Raw genomic sequence first — 20,019 nt, forward strand, 5'->3', positions numbered from 1 at the left:
GCAGTGAGATGCCAGTGCTGTTATACTGGGGGGGGAGGAGAGAGTTGATGAGGTATGAGATTAGTGTTAGTTACTAAATTCCTTTTCATTTGTGCATGAAGGTGTATTTGAACCTGTGCGTCTCAAGGTGAAAGATTAGTGCGCTCACCCACCCCTTGCCTTGCATTTTTCAGGGAATAGACTTTGGTATTGCAAAGCCATGTCGGGAATCACAGATTCATTTTGTCAGGTTCTAATTGCTGGTATAGCTCCATGTTCAAACTGTTGTTCCTTTTCTGTACGTTCAGTCTGAGCCAGTTGTGGCTCTTTGGAGGTGAGTGTTTCACAGATATCACCGACCTTGCTGGGGGATGTTCCTATAGAACTTGACAAGCTATTTCCCAGCCTTGTAACTTTCCTGTTGAAAGAAATCAAGCTAGGTTAGCAATGGAGACCCAGGATTTCATTTCAGAGAATGGTTTTGATCAGTGGATTCTTGCAACAGCAGGGGTCTCTCTTTCAGTTTCAGGTGCATTTTCTCCCTTTGTGTTGGAGCTGAAGTGAAAAAGAATAGGGCAGGCCAGAGTAAGACACTATATCTACCTTCTCCTGTGATCTCTGGGCTGCTTTCCCATTCAGCTCTTCTCTTGCTTCATTCCCAAATCAGAGCAGGATTTAAAAAAAGTAGTAATTTCTTTCTGAGCGTTCTGTGTGCTTAATTTCTTTCTTTGGATGGCATGTATAAGTCCTCCTGGATCACCCCATATTCCTCCTCCATTCTCTGACTGTCAGACCCAGCATCGGGTCATCATGTCTTTGGAGCCTAGGAGAACTGGATGTAGCTCCTTTTTGGAAACCGACCCAAAGCTCCAGTGCTAGGGAAGCTTGACAGAGATGCTGGTGAAGCACTCCCTCAAGCCCCGCTCCTCACTTCATCCTGGGGCTGAGTATTCCAGCCCTGCCTGTCTCTGGGAAATTGTGATCCAAATTCCCCTCTCGGCCAGATTGTAGCGTTTGGCCTCTGGCTTGTATTTGAGGCAGTGTGGGAGCCATAGCACCTGAGGGTAGCTCTTGGAGGCAAGGTGTTTCAGGCAGTACAATCTCTGCCACATGTCCTCTGCATGTAGACTGCATCGTCTGTTTGGACGGGGGAGCAGACTTCTCTCTCCACTCCCAGAAAGCTCCATGGGCTGGTACAGAGGGGGAAACAGCAGAGTGCAGAGCTGAAGACATTCTGACTGACTGTAAGGTGGATGAGCTTAGTAACCCCCAAAACCAGAGACTTCTAAATAAATAAATTAATTAAATAAGAATACCCTACAGCATGGGGGAAGGAGAGCACCCGATACAGAGTACTTGTGTTCACTTTAATACACGTATAAGGTACTCAGCAACTGTGGTGATGGGTGTGTTGTGAGAACCTTGATGGATCAGATAGAAAGAGTCTAAGTGACAGAGGCAAGACGATTATTATTGAAGATGCAATACGTTACTAATCAGCAATTTCTGATTGTTGGAGCAGATGTTTATAAATGTCTATTCAGTGTCCTTGGTAGCTGTTTCACTAGCAGGAGTTGAACAAAAGAGCTAGAAAAATTCTGATGCTCAGTTGGATGGAGAGGATGTAAAAGCCTGTAAATAACTCAGTATTTAAACGTTATGTACCCTGGACCTGTGAAACTGCACCCACAGAAAAGGCTTCCAAAGCTAAAATAGAAAGAGACACACACACACACTCACTCACTCTCTCTATTAGGAACAGGAAGGAATTGGGAATCGAATATATATAATATTCCCTAATTCCTGTTCTTAATCTTGTTATTCATGACCTTTGGAAATAAATGTTAAAATACTCTTTGAAGTGTATTATCATGGACCAAACTGGTGCCAGCATTTGGGCTTAGGACCTGTGTTTGGGTTTGGGACCTGCAGCTTGCTTACCTGTGTTTTCAGAGAAAAACAAGCCCTAGCTGTGTTTCAGATCTTAGCCCTTTCCTTTTAGAAAATTTACTCTCTCCCTTCCTGACTCCCGATTCGCTGGGGTGGGATGATCCTCTGCTGTCTATTAAATATGGCTCCTATGTTATGGCAGTGAAGGAAGCCTCCTTTTCTATCAAAGGTGAGATTATTGGCTTTAGAAGAGCGTTTTAGCTCTCTTGAGGTTTCTCTTGTTAAGTGGATATTGCACATTTGACACTGGGGTTTCCATATACACATGTGTGATCCATACCCAGCCTTGGTTAGAGTGCAGAACTCTGTATGAGTTACCCGACATCTGAAACTCAGGGCTTTTCTGATTCCCCTGTGGAAATGGGAGTAAGTGGTGAAGGCATTGCCATGCAGACTTGCATAGATTTTTTCAAACTGGGTGATTTAGTCTCTGAAACCAATTCTCAACTCACAGGCAACTTCCATGTTTTTCAGCTGGATCCGCAGGTGTTACAGGATAAAGATTGGCAACGCACAGTCATCTCAATGAATGGAGTAAGTAGAGTACAAACTGCTGGCACTGCTTCTTTGCCTGACCTTGTGTGTCAGATTTATTCTCTCTCTTCTTTGTCATAACATTTTGGAAAACTAAATAAAACATTTATTGCTTGAAAAGTAACAACTAAAGTCATCCTTGCAGGTTGAAGTGAAGCTGTCAGTGAAATTTACCAGCCGGGAGTTCAGTCTGAAAAGAATGCCATCTCGTAAACAGACTGGGGTCTTTGGAGTCAAGATTGCAGTTGTCACCAAGTGAGTTGTCAGGTCACGCTTTTCTCTGTTGTTTTATTTTAAACACAGTAGGCCAATGGGGCTGCACCTACTTAAGCCCTCAGTGAATGGAGGTATGCAGATACTTTCTTGCCCTTGTGTGGCTAACACATGGCAATTTCTGCAGGCAGGAGCTGTTTCACATTCTCCCAGCTTCATCCCGTGTATGGAAAAAAACCTCCAGAAGACCTCAACACACACACACACACACCCTTGCTTGGAAATCCAGTATGTTTACTTTCAACATCTCTCACTCTGCCGTGTTCCGGAAACACCCTGGCCCTTTTCCTCTGTAGTTGGCTGACTTGGTCACAAATTTCCAAAGCTACTGAACTGCAGTATTTCCTTTCCATACTTGGAAATGTTCATGCTCTTTGGAGCCATTTATATTATTTTAACCCCTGATCTTTTGTCATGAATCGTTTGCCAGAAGAAACCTGTTTGTTTGTGTTAGGTAATTTAGGAGACCTGGTACTTCCTCCCCACGGAATTACTATTAATTTGAGAGCAGTATGACTGCTATTTGTCCAAGGGCTGCATAGGAATCCTCTAATCACCTGCTAGCGTTGCAAGCTCACCAAACTTACTTCTCTATAAGACTACATCTCCTCCATGGGAGAGGTTTCATGGGACTGAATGTGCAGAGATGAGACAGTTCATAACCTCTCTACAAAAACACACATTAAATCAGCTACTCAGGAAAAACAAACAAACGAGCTTTCTATGGACAGTTTTCATATGACTATGAGAATCCAGCTATTGTGTGATGTATACGAGTCTTGCTATTGCTGAAAACAGATAAGCTCTCCGGGGGAATTAGCTGCTAAATTTTCCTAAACTAGGAATACACCCCCTGTGAAAAGGACCAGCTCAGGGGCTACACAATATGGCTAAAGTTAGACTTGTAAAGTGCATGGGCCTTTTGCTGGCCCAGAGCACAGATGTGAGTGTCACCATTTGAGTGTAGTCGCGCTATAGAGGACACCAGCTCTGACTGTTCTTGACTCTAAACCCTTGAGACTGGAATAATTTGCTCATAATAACCAGTATCTTCTGCCATTTTTATAACAGCCCAGACTTCTCAAAATGGAGGGTTTTTCACAGAACTTCCTAAATGAATATTCTTCCTCTCTAACAGTGTTGGGCTATAGAAAAATGCTGGTACAATGTCAGTATTTTTGTGAAGCTATTTGCTGATTTGGTCAAGTAAACCCTCTAACATGGAGCAAGGTTCTTCTTCAAATGCTTGCTCGTGTTCATTGCATATTAGGTGTGTGTGCTCGCCACATGCACCAGTGCTGGAAGTTTTTCCCTCAGAAGTATCCGTAGGGGACACCAGAGACCGCCGACTGCTGGGCCATCATCACCCACTTCCAAGCAGTAGGTTCCCTACTCAGGACGATCTTCCTGGCAATCGGCCCATAGTAGCTCCCAGTCCTGTTCGATGTCTCGGTACTGGTCAAGTAGTGGAGGCGTAGATCACTGGGTATCCGACGCAGATCCACCGAACACAGTTAGTCTCAGAGAGCCCGATCAAGACAATCTCGCTTGGACAGGTTGGCTTCGGGACGCAGCAACTAGCATGGCTTGGACAAGAGCCACCACTCAGCCCGATCCTGGTTGCCTGGTACCGATTGTGCCGCTGGTAGCTCTGGCTTGGAGCAAGATTCCCTGACTGCGGGACAAGCCCTGGTACCGGCAGTGCCGACTACATTATCAGCACCGAAACCAGCCCCAACCGCAGTGGCCAGAACCCCTGGGGGTTCACCCAGCCTTCCCAGGCTACCCGATTGGTGTCGGGAGCCTCGGAGAGGCCAGCAGCCTCGGTATCCCGTTCCCCTACGGTGCTCAAGACTTCACGGGGGTAAGACCCTGCAGGTCCAGGACTACCCAGGGGAGCAAGCTGATGTACCACCAATGGATGTGGACGTTCCCGTGGCACTGGCATTATCCTTGTCGTCGCTGGACGAGGCTATCATGGGGCCCCTTCACCCAGTTACTCAGGATGACACCAAAGCGCACCAGGAACTTTTGAAGAGGTTCACTTCTAACCTGGGTCTTCAGGCAGAGGAATTGGAAGAGCCCTCAGACTCTCTGTTTGATGTTCTCGGCTCCCGCCAGGGTGGCCCTGCCCCTTCATGGGGGGGGCTCCAAAATCACTAATGCCCTGTGGCAGACCTCCTCTTCCCTGGCCCCTATCTCTAAAAGGGTCGAACTTAAGTACTTTGTGCCCACCAAAGGGCATGAGTACCTATACTCCCACCCAGTCCCCAATTCCCTTGCGGTTGAAGTAGTTTACCACAAGGAGAGGCAGGGACAACCCAGGGCCACCTCCAAAAATAAAGACTCGAGGAGGCTGGATCTTTTCGGACATAAAGTTTATTAGTCTTCCAGCCTTCAGCTGAGAGTAGCCAACCACCAAGCCCTCCTTGGCCGATATGACTTCAATATGTGGCAAGCTATGGCCAAGTTCGAAGGGTTGCTCCCTGAGATTTCCAAGAAGGAGTTCCGAGCGATCCTTGATGAGGGTACTACTGTGGCCAGGGAAGCCCTCCAGGCAACATCAGATGCTGCTTCCTGCACCAGGGCTTCCTCTGTCTCCATGCGGCAAGTCTCTCGAAGAAGGAAAAGAGAGTTACCTTTTTCGTAACTGGTGTTCTTTGAGATGTGTTGCTCATGTCCATTCCATGACCTGCCCTCCTTCCCCACGGTCGGAGTTTCCAGCAAAAAGAAACTGAGGTTGGGGGCAGCCACCGGTGCCCCTTATACTATGCCATGCAGGCGCCACTCTAGGGGTCGCCAGAGCCGGTCCCCTACGGATATTGCTGAGGCAAAAACTTCCAGCACCGGTGCATGTGGCAAGCACATAAACCTAATACGGAATGGACATGAGCAATGCATCTCGAAGAACACCAGTTACTGAAAACGTAACTGTCTTTTTCATCCTTATTGCTGTGTTAGTCTGCACCTCCTAAACACTTAAGTGATTAGTGATTTTGGGTGTCTCCATTTTTGAGTGTCCAATTTGAGACATTTTTAAAGGGGCAGATTTTCATAGGGTGAGTGCTCACTCAGTCCTTTTTGAAAATCTTGGCCTAGAGCTCCTTTCACTCAAGCAGTCTCATCTTATCCAGTGCCTAATGTAACTCTGGTAACCATGTTTTCTCTGCCTATGTCATACTGAACTCTTCTTCCTGTTTTTTCTCAAGGAGAGAGAGATCAAAGGTGCCTTACATTGTGCGCCAGTGCGTGGAGGAGATAGAGCGACGTGGGATGGAGGAGGTGGGCATCTACCGTGTCTCTGGGGTTGCAACTGATATCCAAGCTTTAAAAGCTGCCTTTGATGTCAGTAAGTATTTGCTCCTGAGGTTTTCCTTTGCGTTATGATCTCCTGAGTGATGATTTCCTTTCAGATTACCGTGCTATTTTAATCTCATGTAGCCCAGGAAGCATGAAGAGGCGGAGACCCTGGTGCAAAGGAGTATCCTCTTACCCCGGCTGTGTGTTTTATTATTGTCCTCCAGTTGTAGATTTCAGAGTAGCAGCCGTGTTAGTCTGTATTCGCAAAAAGAAAAGGAGTACTTGTGGCACCTTAGAGACTAACCAATTTATTTGAGCATAAGCTTTCGTGAGCTACAGCTCACTTCATCGGATGTTGTAGATGTTAACCTGAGGTATTCAGTGGAATGAACCCGTTTATTGAGAAATGCTTATTATTCTTCCCAGCAGCCCTGACATGGCGATTTTGCGTGCCTTGCCATGGTAAACGGCAGACACTTTCCTCAGGGGAAATGGGAGCAACCGGCAGTCTTATTTTCCACAATGTCAATGAGAATTCTGGATTAACAGGAAGTCCCTGCGCTTGTTTGAGACTCTTGTTTAAAGGAGCACTGGCAACATCAAAATAATTTGAGAAATTTTTTTTGAAGGATTTGATAGAGAAGCAGAAAATTCTGGTTATTGGAATGTGACTGAGAGTCTGGTCTCCTGGGTTCTCTTCCCAATGCTTCCCATTAGTACTTTGTGGGACCTCAGGCAAGCAAAGCTTTGTCTATTCTTCAGCGTGCCCATCTGTAAAATGGGATGATAATAGTACTTGCCAAGCTCTGTAAAGTACTTTGAGTCCCTTGGATGCAAAAGGGGTCCCATGTTGTTGCTACACTTTAAAGAATGTCCTCACCTACATTCTGGGTTTCCAGCACCATGGGGGCGGGGGGATGATTTACATTTTAAAAAATGCGATTTTTTGTGTAAGTGCTAACACATTTCATATGAGGCTGTCTTTGGTGAGAGGAGGTGTTTTTAACAAAATTCACATTTCTGACCTAAATTGCTTGATTTTTGTCTCTTGAACTCTGCTTAATTGGGAGATACTGAGGGTGCTTCTGATTGTACCAGAGTGTTCCCAATGGGGATGTGGCTGTTATTAGTTATTATACAATATATTATTAGGAAGCTGAAAAGCATTTAATGGCTCAGCCTCATATGGGACTTGATCTGGATCTCATTGAAGACATTGACTTCACTGGGTGTTGGATCCAGCCCACGACACTGGTACAGCAGAAGTAATTCTAGGTAAAGCTAAGTTTCTTTTCTTGCGCCCTCCTCCCGTCCCCAGCAGATGTAAAGCTAGATGTCACCTGACTGTCCTGGGGGTCTAGCTGCAAAGTGGTCACATTATAGCTACTCTGATCTATTAAGCAGCACTGGGATAATATAAATGGAGAACTCAGAAACCAACCTGAGCAAAGTGACTACAGGTGATGAGCGTCAGCTATTTGGGTAGGGGGAGAAGATAAATAAAGGATAAAAAGAGGGAACCGAAAAAGAGAACAAGAATAAGGAATGACTTTGAAGGACTACCAGCTTCAGTACCTGTATGTCTCCCTGTTTTCTCTTACAGACAACAAAGATGTGTCCGTGATGATGAGTGAGATGGATGTTAATGCTATTGCAGGGACATTAAAATTATACTTCAGAGAACTGCCTGAACCCCTCTTCACAGATGAACTGTACCCCAACTTTGCTGAGGGCATTGGTGTGTAACAGAAGAAATCATTGATATCTACCATGTGCTAAGTGTTATGATGCTTTTCTCTAGGAGGCTGAGGCCTGAGAAAAGGCTTTACTCAATATGAAGAATAATATTTAGAATATTAGAAGGAAGTCCTGTGACAGACTGTGGAGAAGGGAGGCAGAGGCTATTTCTTTGGCTCATGAGTTGCTCAGAAGAGAATTCAAATCCTGCCTTACTGTGCAGGTTTTAGTGTGGGCAGTGGTTTCACTTACCTGCAAGAATGGAAAAATTCAAGTTCTAGGATGGACATTGCCTACCTATTAAGAGAAGAGAAATCCTATTTGTCTAGGCCCTGAAATGGTATCTCTCCTATTCATTCTCCAGAAGGAGATAAATCTGGTTTGAGATGGGCTGTAATCTCCTGTGTTGACCCAGAAGGGAGGTATCTTAGGCCATGTCTACACTTACCAGCGATCAATGCTGCTGTGATCAATGCAGCTGGGGTCAATTTAGCGGGTCTAGTGAAGACCCGCTAAATCGACCGCAGAGTGCTCTCTGGTCAACTCCTGTACTCCACTGGAACGAGAAGAGTAAGGTAAATTGATGGGAGAGCATCTCCCATCAACACAGTAACTTGAGCTAAGCTAGTCGACTCCAGCTACGTTATTCACATAGCTGGAGTTGCGTAACTTAGGTCAACTTAACCCGGTAGTGTAGACAAGGCCTAAGTGTTCTGAGTCTGCAATGCACTTGTGGTCTCCTGCACAGAGGAGAGGATTCTCCATCACCTAACAGGGGAGAACTGAATTCAGACGGGGAGTGAGGCTATGCCTGGATTGAATTCTGAGCCTCTTGTCTCTATAATGAAATTGCAGCACATTGAGCATCACCCATATTTTCACATTTCTTACACCGTCAGTAAAGCTCTCATTCCCTTCCTGTATTTTTTTTCTCTCCTCCCATAGCACTCTCAGACCCTGTTGCAAAGGAAAGCTGCATGCTGAACTTACTGCTCTCGCTTCCAGAACCCAACCTCGTGACATTCCTTTTCCTTCTGGACCATTTAAAAAGGTAACATACAGACCCTTCAGACAGGTGCATTTCATGTGTAAATCCATTCCAAGTGCCGTGGAGAGAGGTGCACCTTTCTTGGAGATGTGCTGTGTCACTCAAAGAGCACCTTCGCTGATTTCATTTTCCTTTGCTCTGTATTGAGTAATGCAGGTAAACTAGGCCTGGTAAAGTGCTAAGTCCTGTGTTCCATGCTCACTGTTACTGAAGCCATTATGAATTGTTCCCAAGGAAGGGATGAGCAAGATCTTTACAGTGAAAATGTGATCTGCAACACACACACACACCCTGAAGGACACATATCATATCTCCATAAAATCACACTTGTGTGTGAACGAAGTAACCAAACACAGTAAATGGGATAAATCTTAAAAGTCTTGACTATGTTCAAGGGCTCTTCCTGGAGCCTTGTCTTACCAGGTATTTGCACTTTAACACCACCCGTCTTTTAGGAATTGCAACAATACATCTTGTGTTGGCAAGAGATTGTTCCTTGTTGCGTGGGGCCTGCTATATGGAATTCACTCTCCCTTCCTAGCTGTATCAGTCCTCCCAACTGTTTAACACCTATAAACCTTCCATTTTCAAAGGTGCTTATTACTGTCACCCCATAGTTAGATGTTTCTTCCCCTTTATCCTCCTCCTTGCTTAAAGGCCTTTTTTGGTCTTATTTGTTTGCCATTTTTTCAGCGGGACTTTAGTATATGGTGCTTTTGTGTGTTTGTAATTACTACAAGATTATGGTACAGTGCTCAGAGCACCTTAGTATTCATGAAATGAGCTTGTTTATTACATGCACAGTGTTTTCATGTAAGAAATTTAGTTTTTTAATATTCATGTATTTGCTTTGTGTTCATGCTAGGGAACGTAGAGATGAAGGATGGCCTTGTGGTTAAGGCTCTGGTCTAGGACCCAGGAGATCTGGGTTTAGAACCCTGCTGGGGTGTAAATCTACCCCACACTAATGTGCCGTGCACTAAGTATCTGTGTGGACCCTGCTGCTGCACACTTTGAAATGGGGTTAGATTAAAGCACACTATAGAACTTCTAGAGCATGGCAGCTGGATCCAGGCAGATAGTTAGTGCACTTAGACAAGCCCCCGTGATTGTACAGCATCTAATCCAATAAGGCCCCAATCTCAGTTGGGAATTCAAAGTGCTACTATAATACAAATAATAAAAATCTGAGGAAGTCTAATGGCCTGTGGTACGCAGGAGGTTAGACTAGATGATCACAATTGTCCCTTCTGGTCTTAGAATCTATGAATGAGAGACATAAGTAGTATAGTTGCTTATTGAATGTCTGTATCTAAAACCTCTTAAAAGTAGGTAAAAATAAAGCTGCTTAATAGGAATGTTTCTTTGAGCCACAGAATGTAGAAACATCCTCTTTCTCCGTTGTTTTTTCCTGTTAGGGTTGCCGAGAGAGAAAGCATCAACAAGATGTCCCTGCACAACCTGGCAACTGTCTTTGGACCAACGCTGCTCAGACCCTCAGAGAAGGACAGTAAGATTCCTGCTAACCCAACCCAGCCTATAACAATGACTGATAGCTGGTCACTAGAAGTCATGTCCCAGGTAAAAAGCTAAATATTTTAATTAATCTGATAGAGACAATATCTTAGCCTCTTTTTCCATAAACGGGCTACCTGCAGTCATTCCAAGAGGCTTTGGCAGAACCGTCCTTAACAGTTGTTCTCTAAGGTGGGTGAGGTAATATCTTCTATTGGACCAACTTCTGTTAGTGAGAGACAAGCTTTTGAGCTATACAAAGTTCTTCTTCCGGTTTTCCAGCACAGTTTAACTAGAACAGCATGTTCAGTTTGAACGAGGGTTATTTTTAAAAAAGCATGCTAGCAAAATCAGTGCTACAAACGACCCTGCTAACAAGCCATAGGGTTAATCTACAGAGCAACTTTCAACCATGTGAGGCTCAACACCATCTTTAAACCAAGTTTGGCAGTGTTTGCTCAGACAGTTCAGCCTATATCTGTACCAACTCGGTTGCTAGCACTAACATTTTGGTGCACCCACATCAACTGTACATCACAGCTCTGTATGTACTTCGGTGACAAGAATTCCCGTAACACACATCTCTCAGTGCCTTAGTGACTGGTTCTGGGGCTAACAGATTATTGGTACAACTGGATGACATTTTTCAGGTAAATAGTTTATCTGATGAAAAATGCTGTTTGAACTGACCTGAAACTGTTTGCAAATTTCAGACAGATATTTTCACCCATTCATAAAATGGCCAGAGAAAGAAAACAAGAAGGGGGAGGAGGTGCTGTGGCAACTCTTCATAACCTTTAGCCTGGTGGTTAGGACACTCCCCTGGGATGTGGGAGACCCAGATTTGAATATCCCCGCTCTGGAACAGGTCGAAAATGGACTTTTTTGATTCACCAGAAATTCCAAAATATTTGATTTGGTTCGACCCAACTCAGATTTTATTTTCAATTTTTCAAAACTGCCACCAAACCAAAAAATCAGTTATTCACCCAGCTGTAATTGTTGTTTTTCACAATGCTTCTTTCTCTTCCACACACTTCATGTGTACCAACATTCAAAGAGACTTTTTGCTGGTTCCAGAAGTCATTGTCCACTGATGCTACAATGCCTTTTGGCAGGTATTTCCAATATGCATGCTAGTTAAGCAGGTTAGACTGTTGGATTCTCTGGCTTTGGTAAAGATGAGTTAGTAATCAGAAAGATTTCAAAACTGGGCTGATCTGGAATACTGACAACTTCACTGTACCTCAGTTTAACATGTAGGATGAACAGAGAGCCATTGAAACATTTAAGTTGACTAAATTGGATCTAGACTGTTCTCAATGGTAGCTGATGACAGAACAAGGAGTAATGGTCTCAAGTTGCAGTGGGGGAGGTTTAGGTTGGATATTAGGAAAAACTTTTTCACTAGGAGGGTGGTGAAACACTGGAATGCGTTACCTAGGGAAGTGGTGGAATCTCCTTCCTTAGATATTTTTAAGGTCAGGCTTGACAAAGCCCTGGCTGGGATGATTTAATTGGGGATTGGTCCTGCTTTGAGCAGGGGGTTGGACTGGATGACCTTCTGAGGTCCCTTCCAACCCTGATATTCTATCATTCTATGAAATATTCATGATCACACTGTGCACTGCAATATAGGGCTGATTTACAATTTCATCTCCCTTCCTCCTTCCAGGTTCAAGTTCTTCTTTACTTCCTGCAGTTGGAGACTATCCCCACCCCAGACAGCAAAAGGCAAAGCATCCTCTTTTCCACAGAGGTGTAGGAGTCTGGTCACAACAAGGGGGCTTGTAGAACTGTTCTTGGTGTGAATCTGCTACTCTGAGAACAGGAGGACTGTTTCTTCTTCGGACATTACTGGCCTGTTCCTGTCATAAGGAAGCATAGCCTTCAGTGCTTCTGCTGTTTGTCAAACAGAGCTAAGCTGAAGAGAAAGGAGAAACTCCCTCTAGTTTTGATCCGTAGAATAGGGAAGAATTGGACTGGACATGGAGCTGTGCTGAAAGGCTCCAGTAGAAGGAGCAACAGACACTTTAACAAATGCAACACAGAGTGAGGTTGTTGCTCTTGGGAAGGAGAGATGGTATTCCTCATTTTTATGGATGAAATTTATCATCAAGAAGCTTCAAGCTTTCTACACGAACACCTGTGAGGATGCCCTTCTGGGGTTAGAAGGGAATTAAAGGCTATATCACAAGTGTGTCTTTAATAACTGCTGTTTTAAAATACTGTCCTGGGCCACACAGAATAGTATCATTCAGCAAGGGGATCTTTGATTCCTCCACTGAGAAATTCAAGTCTTGATTTGAACAGGGTTTTTAAAAAATAAACCAGAAGTTTTGTGTACAACTGGACCTGTTGTTTTTTTGTCTCTCTCCTACCCCTTCCCTTGTAAATGTTTGTACAAACTCTAGGAAAGGGGGTATCCTTTTCTTGCCTCTTTGATGCACTTCTGACATTTTCTTTTGGTGTTAAAGGAGCCAGACCCACTTGCATTATATAACAAACAAGTACAGTACATGAAATAAAAGCAGGGAGAACTAGGCTGAGCACTTTAATTCCATTATCTGGAACAAACAAGCTCACTTAGTTGTTTTTAAAGCAGAGGCAGTGTTGTCCAAAAATGGTTGCTAAATTCTTTGAGACCTTTGGAGTTGAATGGAAACTGAATGGTCGAAACTCCTAGCTCTCCACACAAACAGATGTTATTACCTGTGCTAAAATAAAGCACTACAAACATGTACTGAAATATCTTCAAGTGTCTGGGGACAAAAAATCAACAGCTGTCTTTCTCACTGGCTGCTTAATCCAAACTTTTATCAAAATGACATTTTTGATACTTGAATTTTTTGAGGCTTTGTATGTTGCTTCTACAAGAGTCTTTTTCTGATAGCTACAAATACTTTGATAAGATATGTCAGAATGTACTGTGTGGACAATCTGCTAACAGGTGGCATTTTGTATTCTTCAGAAATTCTGTTTGAATTAAGAGCAGTGCAGAAAATTCTATAAAGCTACACACAGCAGTACAAAAGGTGGGACCTAATACCCACTCCACTGACACCTGTGCAACCACACTGATGTCAGTAGAGCTACACGGGTGTAAGTGGGAGCAGTATTTGCCTGGGGAATTGTAAGCATAAGCTAACTGCATGGTCTCCAGGCCAGAGGAGGCTATTCAGGTCATGAAACAGATGTGCCAAGCATCTGGGGAGAGATTTCAGCTGCATCAGAGTCTCCCTTAGCCTGTACTACCCACCCCACTATGCAGTGTCCACTTTAGTTGAAACCACCCATCAACACCCTGGCTCGAAGGAAAGGGCAGCCTGAAGACAAGAGAAAGAATTAGAATAAGGGGGAAGGGAAGAAAAGCAAATTTAAAAATAATCTGCGTAGTTGAATCGTAAGCACCATTTGGGGCAGGGGGAAATACTAAAGAGAAAAAACAAATCTTGTTATGCCAAATTTTCTGAAGGTCTCCGAACTCTCCACTCAGAAAAATAAGAGGAATCTTCCAAACAAGAGGGAGAAAAAAATAAAATAAAAATAAAAAAAACAAGGGAAACTATTTAGCAGTTAACATAATTGACTGCTGCAAAATAGATGTCGTTGTACTGTGAAGTTGGAAATTCAAAAGAAAAATATAAATGATTTTGATTTTGTGAGTATATCAGCATTTTGCATGCTATTGTAAGGATTCTTAGAGGAAGTTACTATTGTTTAGCACCTCTCTTTTCTTAGGTCTGGGAGCAAATCTCTGCGTGTTGTAACATACAACCACAAAATCTCTCGACTGTATTTCCACTACATTCCAGCTTCCAACCCCCCGCGCTATTAGAACCCCTGAGACAGAAAGGTGTGTGTAGAAAGAGGTGCTTGCAGGGGGAGGGTGAAGAGAAACAAAACCTTGGTTTAAAAATGGGGCGGGGGTTGGGTTTTTTTGGCCTTTTGTAAAACTAAAGGTAAAAACTGGGCAATCCTGAAAGATACTGTCTCTAGAAAGGGTTACAGACCAGTAACACACTCCAGAGTTTTCTGCTTTTATATACTTGTTTTTGTTTTTAAATAGCAGCTCTGTAACAATCCTCTTAGTCAGCTGCACAACCACCCACTCCTTGACAAAATTCAAATCTTTCTTTGCTATTTTTGAGGCGGCAGCACTGCAGGGTTTTCTAGATCAGAAGTTCCACTCCAATCAGTGGTGACCGTTTCCCCCTTTTGGTGTTTGTAATCTGTGGGTGCCGGTTGCAGTGTTTAAACTGGAAAGCAATACCATAATGACTGTGCCAATTTACTTTTGCCTGACTTTTTTATTTTTATTTATATAGGAAGTATAATTTTAATATTAAGTTACCAATTTATATTGTGTAACAATAAGAAAATTGCTTCTGCTTTGGTTACTGTTACAGGTTGTTGCTTTTAGTTTTTCAGTACAATACAATGCTTGATTCTGCTGTAACCCTATCTAACATGCAGGCATGTGGATGAGAAGAATTTTTGTAGTTAATTTAACACATGAATTATTTCAGTTGAGTATGAGTGTACGTTGTCCCCAAAGCTGGTAATTTTGGGCTGGAGAAATAGCACATCCTATGATGAGGGTGAGACCGTTGATTTATTTGAAATGTGAGAATGGAGTAGTTGAGCTTCCCCTAGAGTTGTAAGCTTTACGAATGGACCGTGTTTTCAGAAATTCAGAATTCACAAAAGGATTTTTGTTCCTCTGCCTAGTGATCCATTAAGTGTTTTCTTAAGCCCCACCATACTAAACAAAAAGCAATGGGCAAAATCTAACTTGGGCCAAAGTCCCTTCTGATTACCACAGTTTCATATTTCCTGCTGAACTTTTAGAGAAAACCAGGCTCTCCCAGTTTACATTTAAGAAGATGCAACACCGATGGTGTGACAGAGAAAACTGGTAAGAATTTCCCCCTAAAGTTGATTGTGATGTGTTGGGGACTAATACTTTTTTGGGTATCAACATATTTACCAGACCCTTCCAAGCCTGTCGCTTTCAGCTACTTTAATTTGAAACATTAGAACATTCATGTAGGATTTTCCAGATGATTTGAGCATTGTCTGTGTATCACCATTTGTTTAAAAAAAGCAAGGGTCTCCTTTCATTCAGAAATAGCTTTGTTTTTGTTCCTTTTTATTTTATTTTAAATGTTGAGTAGGTTTTTAAACCAGCAAAGTAAAGTAATATTGAGTAAAATGGGCAAATAAACCACGAAAAGTAGCTTTTGAGGACTGATAAAAATTAATTACTTAGATCTGTTTCATCTTTGTGTTTGTGTGTCATTTTGTATTGGGGGGAGTGTCTTAGTTGAAACCAAATTGAAACATATTCATTGAAATGCTGCTGGTGAATTTTACTCTTGCACAATTTAAAGAGGTGAGGTAGTGGTTAGGCTAAATCAAGCTGTACTTTTATATGCTGCTAACTTTCATCTATCAGCTAAGGGCAAAATACAGCAATGCCTGATTACCTTCACTGATGCTCGCTGCCTGCCTTCATTCTGACCTTCAGTTGCTAAGTGAAGTACAGGGCAATCAATATGTAGCATGTGATGTGAAACTGCAACATTTCTGTAGGCCACTAGGTGGTGCAACCATGCAATCTGTTAATGGGAGATGCAGTATTTTTACACTACTTACTCATTTTAAAGGTTCCCTAATCTGATCCACTGATATATTGTTATGTTCACTTTCTGTATAGGTTCATTTAAACAAATGTGATGTTCTGTAAAGTGCATAAAGGATCTCCTAGCTTTCTCATTACCCATTGCAACACTTACAGGCATTATGGTATGTGTTCACTTCTCTCAACTGTGCCATTCCTCGAAAATGCATAAGAAGTGTAAATTGATCACCATGGCCTTTGAAGGTGCTTAAAACCTGCATCTTAATAATGGAAAAATAATACCTTCCTGTCCATCATTTATTTCAGTGCCTACTTATGTACTAAGGTGACATTATTTTGGGTGCAGCCGTCCTATTTTGGAAACTTTTTTTAAAAGAATTTGAAATGTTCAAATGAACTCTGCCCTTTCCTTTTTCCACTTGGAATTTCAAAGGAGGAGGAATTTTATTACAGGAAGACAGAAGCGTTCACATTGTGCTTATGTGCCTTGAAGAAATAGCATATGTCTTCTAAATCAGTTACTTAGCATTAAGACACTGAGGTCTCCGGTTTAGTGTTAATAACATCCCCATACTGAGCTACAATGAAAAGTGAGCGTTAAGGCTCAGTATATAAAAGTTCTCATTGAGTGTACCTAGGTTGATCTCAAAATCAAAGGGAATCTCCTTTAAAGGAAACTCTTACAGCGGACTAATAATTAATATCCACCATCACACCCAAAGATTTTTAAGTAAGAAAAATAAAAGACCATGAGGAGAGAAGCATGATTAGGAATCACACAAATCACATAGTCTGGCAAAAGAGAAAACAACCCCCTTTCCTTAAAAGTCACAGAAAAAGCCCAGGCCCCCAGACGTACGCTGAGCTAAGATTGTATTTTCAGTAAACTAAAACACTGTATTCAGTACTTACAGTGAGCCACTTATGATGTGCTGTAATCCTTTTCTCTTGCTACTGGAAGCGGTTACATTCCAAGGATTGATATTCTGTCTGGTCACTTGTTGTCCTCAAATATGGTTTTCTTTTGTTGAGGGGGGAAAAAGCTCTATATATTAGTGGTTGTAACAAAAAAAAAAAGGAAGGAGGAAAAAAGCTCATAAAACCCAGTCCAGAACTAGATAATCACTTGGAAGTTGACTTAAAAAAAAAAAAAGCCAACCTCTACACGGTGAGCATAAAATGTCACAATATACAATAATTGTGAAGTGGTCACAGCAGTAGGACCAAAACAACCTTGACATGGAGGCAAACTGAAACATCCTGAGTCCTCCTCTCTCCTGGGCACATCTCTAGGAAGTCCAGTCTGCCTTTCTAGGGCACACAAAACGTAGCAATGGAACTGCCAACAAGCAAAAAATACAGAAGTGACTCATGCTGTTCCCCCCCCCCCCCATCCCTGCTGCTGAGTCTCTGTGCACTATTGTGCTGTAGTGAAACCTTAGGTGAGGCCATTGTAAAATAATGCATATGCAGGTGATCTATGCATATACTTTCCATGTCCTTGGCTGTCCTTCAACCCTGGAAGGAGAAAGAAGCACCTCTTTTCTAGCAGAAATCTGAGCCACTTAATGTCCATGTACAGTGTATAAACTGTCCTTTGGCAGAGCCAGTTATAGTGTGGTTGTTCTCTGATATATCTGAGACAGTTTAGACTTTGAATACACAGTGGACCAACTGTGCTACCGCTTTGGACTTGCAGGGCTGCACCATTGTTTAGAGACATGATTAAAACAGTTTGGTTGCATTTACACTGTAAGGATCCATGTTTTAAACATGTCTGAAAACTACAGTACTTCAACAAAGTGCCCCAGCATAGCAGTAGTGTCTTAGACCCTGTCTGCTCTACAGCTTGATATGTACTAACTACAGTTATGTTCCAATACTGTTATCAGAAACATTCCACATGAATTTGCCAGTATGACGGCTGTTAGAACAGCTATAGCAGTTTCTCAGTCCAGTGGAGACAAGCTATTTTTTAAGTCATATTAGCTCAAGATGTGCACCAGATTAACCATCTAGCTACTCCACAGTCTGGACTCTGAAAGCAGTTGTATCATAGGGCCTAGTCTTATCTCCTAATTTATGTGTGGAGGGGACCTTGTGTATGTGGAACATACCCTTTTGCATGGAATGAGAGCTGAGTTGCCTAAGTGGCAGCACCCCTCTGCTTACCCCAGATGCCATGGAAGATGCTCTGTGAGTCTGGGTTCCTGCATGGATAATGGACAGGGCCTCCACGCATATGACCTTGATCTCCTACTGATTCCCCAGATTCCCACTGCTCCCAAGGGATGCATGGAGTTTAAGTGTGGGCCTGCCTGCCTATTCAGCAGAGGGGCAAATCCACCTCTTCCTCCAGCCCTGGTGGAATCATCAAGCATCAATCTTTGCAAAGAGAGCCTCACATTTCCTCCCTTTTAGGCCGACTGGGGAAGCAACTGGGCCTGCAGAAATGAATTTGGGTGCAGACATTAACTGTGGAAGTAATGGTAAGCTAAAACCATATTTGAAAACTGTTTCAAATACTTAATGCAGAAAGAACCATAACAAATCCTTCACAGCAGTACTTCCTAACCTATCCCCTCCCTGATCCCTTCTTAAGATACTCACAGCCTGATGTCTTGGATTGGGCTTCTCATCAACTTTTAAATGCTTGAGAATCTTGCACAACAACTGCAACATAGGAGCATTGGTAAAACTGTTACCTACACCAGAGTAAATGTTTCCAATGATGAGTATCCAAGCCAAGATCTTACAAGTGACTACGAGATACTAAAACTGGAAGAGAAGGATGTTGGATAACTGAGGAAGTCAGAATGAAACAGTGAATTTAAAAAGAAAGGGACATTGTGAAATTTATGACCTTTCTGTGTCTGTTTAGCAAAAAAATAAAATAAAAACCAAGCCTCCTCTTGCCTATGTAACTTGTGTAGTTTGTTCTTATCTCTACTGTTGCAAGTGTTTATAATCCATGCAGAGTTCAAAGGAAAGCAGATGATAGAAATATTTATTTAAATATAAATACAATTAAATTATATAATTAGTGCTAAAGTATGCGGTGTAGAAGAAACTTGTTCATTGTTGGTGGGTAATTTTGAGTTTCACCGTAGAGTTAATATTGTCTGCATTGTTTAATACCACCATGTTTCATGTTAAGGACTCTGCTTTGACATTTTATACCACTATTATTAGTGCTTCAATACCCAATTAGAGCTCTGTTTTCAAAAATTGAAATAAATGCCCTAATTCTAAAAGGTGCTGAGCACATGTAACTCCCATTGAAATTAATGAGACTTGCAGGGCTCAATATCTCTCAGGATTAGGCCCCAAGAATGCAGCAGAGAAAAAATAAAAAATGGTCATGCTGGATTTTTTAAAATTTTCTGAAGATAAATGGCATAAAAAAGGATTCAAAAACTGTATTTGAAAATAAAAATCTAAGGCTTTTTTAGCCGTTGTTTGTACACAAGGTTAAATAAAATCTCCTGTATCTGTGTTTGCCAGGTTCCATTGGTCTTATTTAAATAAACATTCGGTCCATGAAGGCTGGACTGAATGCATGAATGGCATCTGATAATGTGTGAATGGCATTTGATAAGAGTTTATGATGTACAATTTAAACTTTAGATTTTTATCAAGTGCTATCTTGTGGATACTTCCTATCTGCAAGATAATAGGATTCTGGGTTAAATGAACTCCATGACCCAGGTTACAACTATTGCTGAGTTAAATGGAAGCTACGGTGAGATGTACATGCAGACAGTGGCAGATGCAGAATAGTGTATTTTAGGACTATGCCAATCTTGTTATAAGCTTCTTGCCCCAAAACGAAACCAGCCATAAACTTCATAATTTAACACTACGACGTAGAGCAGTTAGGTGCACATGGTACATTGCAGAGAGAATAAAGACATGGCCCCTGGCCTGAGGATCTTTCAAGTTACACTGAGACACCCATGGTTTGTGGGCATAATGGATGGCAATATTTAATCAAAGTGGAGGGAGTTGCAACTTGGCTGTACAGTGACTGAAGTACATT

At 42.4% G+C, this 20,019-nt stretch overlaps 1 protein-coding gene across 2 annotated transcripts in view; it reads left to right on the forward strand.

Moving 5' to 3' along the window:
• The window catches only part of BCR (BCR activator of RhoGEF and GTPase), a 130,253-nt gene extending 110,807 nt beyond the window's left edge, over positions 1-19,446 (forward strand). For both annotated transcript variants that reach the window (XM_074972824.1, XM_074972825.1), the window contains 7 exons: positions 2,404-2,463; positions 2,609-2,718; positions 5,946-6,085; positions 7,640-7,774; positions 8,719-8,824; positions 10,240-10,402; positions 12,012-19,446. In XM_074972824.1, the coding sequence (XP_074828925.1) occupies positions 2,404-2,463; positions 2,609-2,718; positions 5,946-6,085; positions 7,640-7,774; positions 8,719-8,824; positions 10,240-10,402; positions 12,012-12,101 (804 nt within the window). In that variant the 3' untranslated portion in view covers positions 12,102-19,446. The remainder of the gene's footprint in view (positions 1-2,403; positions 2,464-2,608; positions 2,719-5,945; positions 6,086-7,639; positions 7,775-8,718; positions 8,825-10,239; positions 10,403-12,011) is intronic.
• The last annotated feature ends 573 nt before the right edge of the window (positions 19,447-20,019 follow it).

This window comes from Natator depressus, chromosome 15 (assembly GCF_965152275.1).
Source record: "Natator depressus isolate rNatDep1 chromosome 15, rNatDep2.hap1, whole genome shotgun sequence".
Lineage (NCBI taxonomy): Eukaryota > Metazoa > Chordata > Testudines > Cheloniidae > Natator > Natator depressus.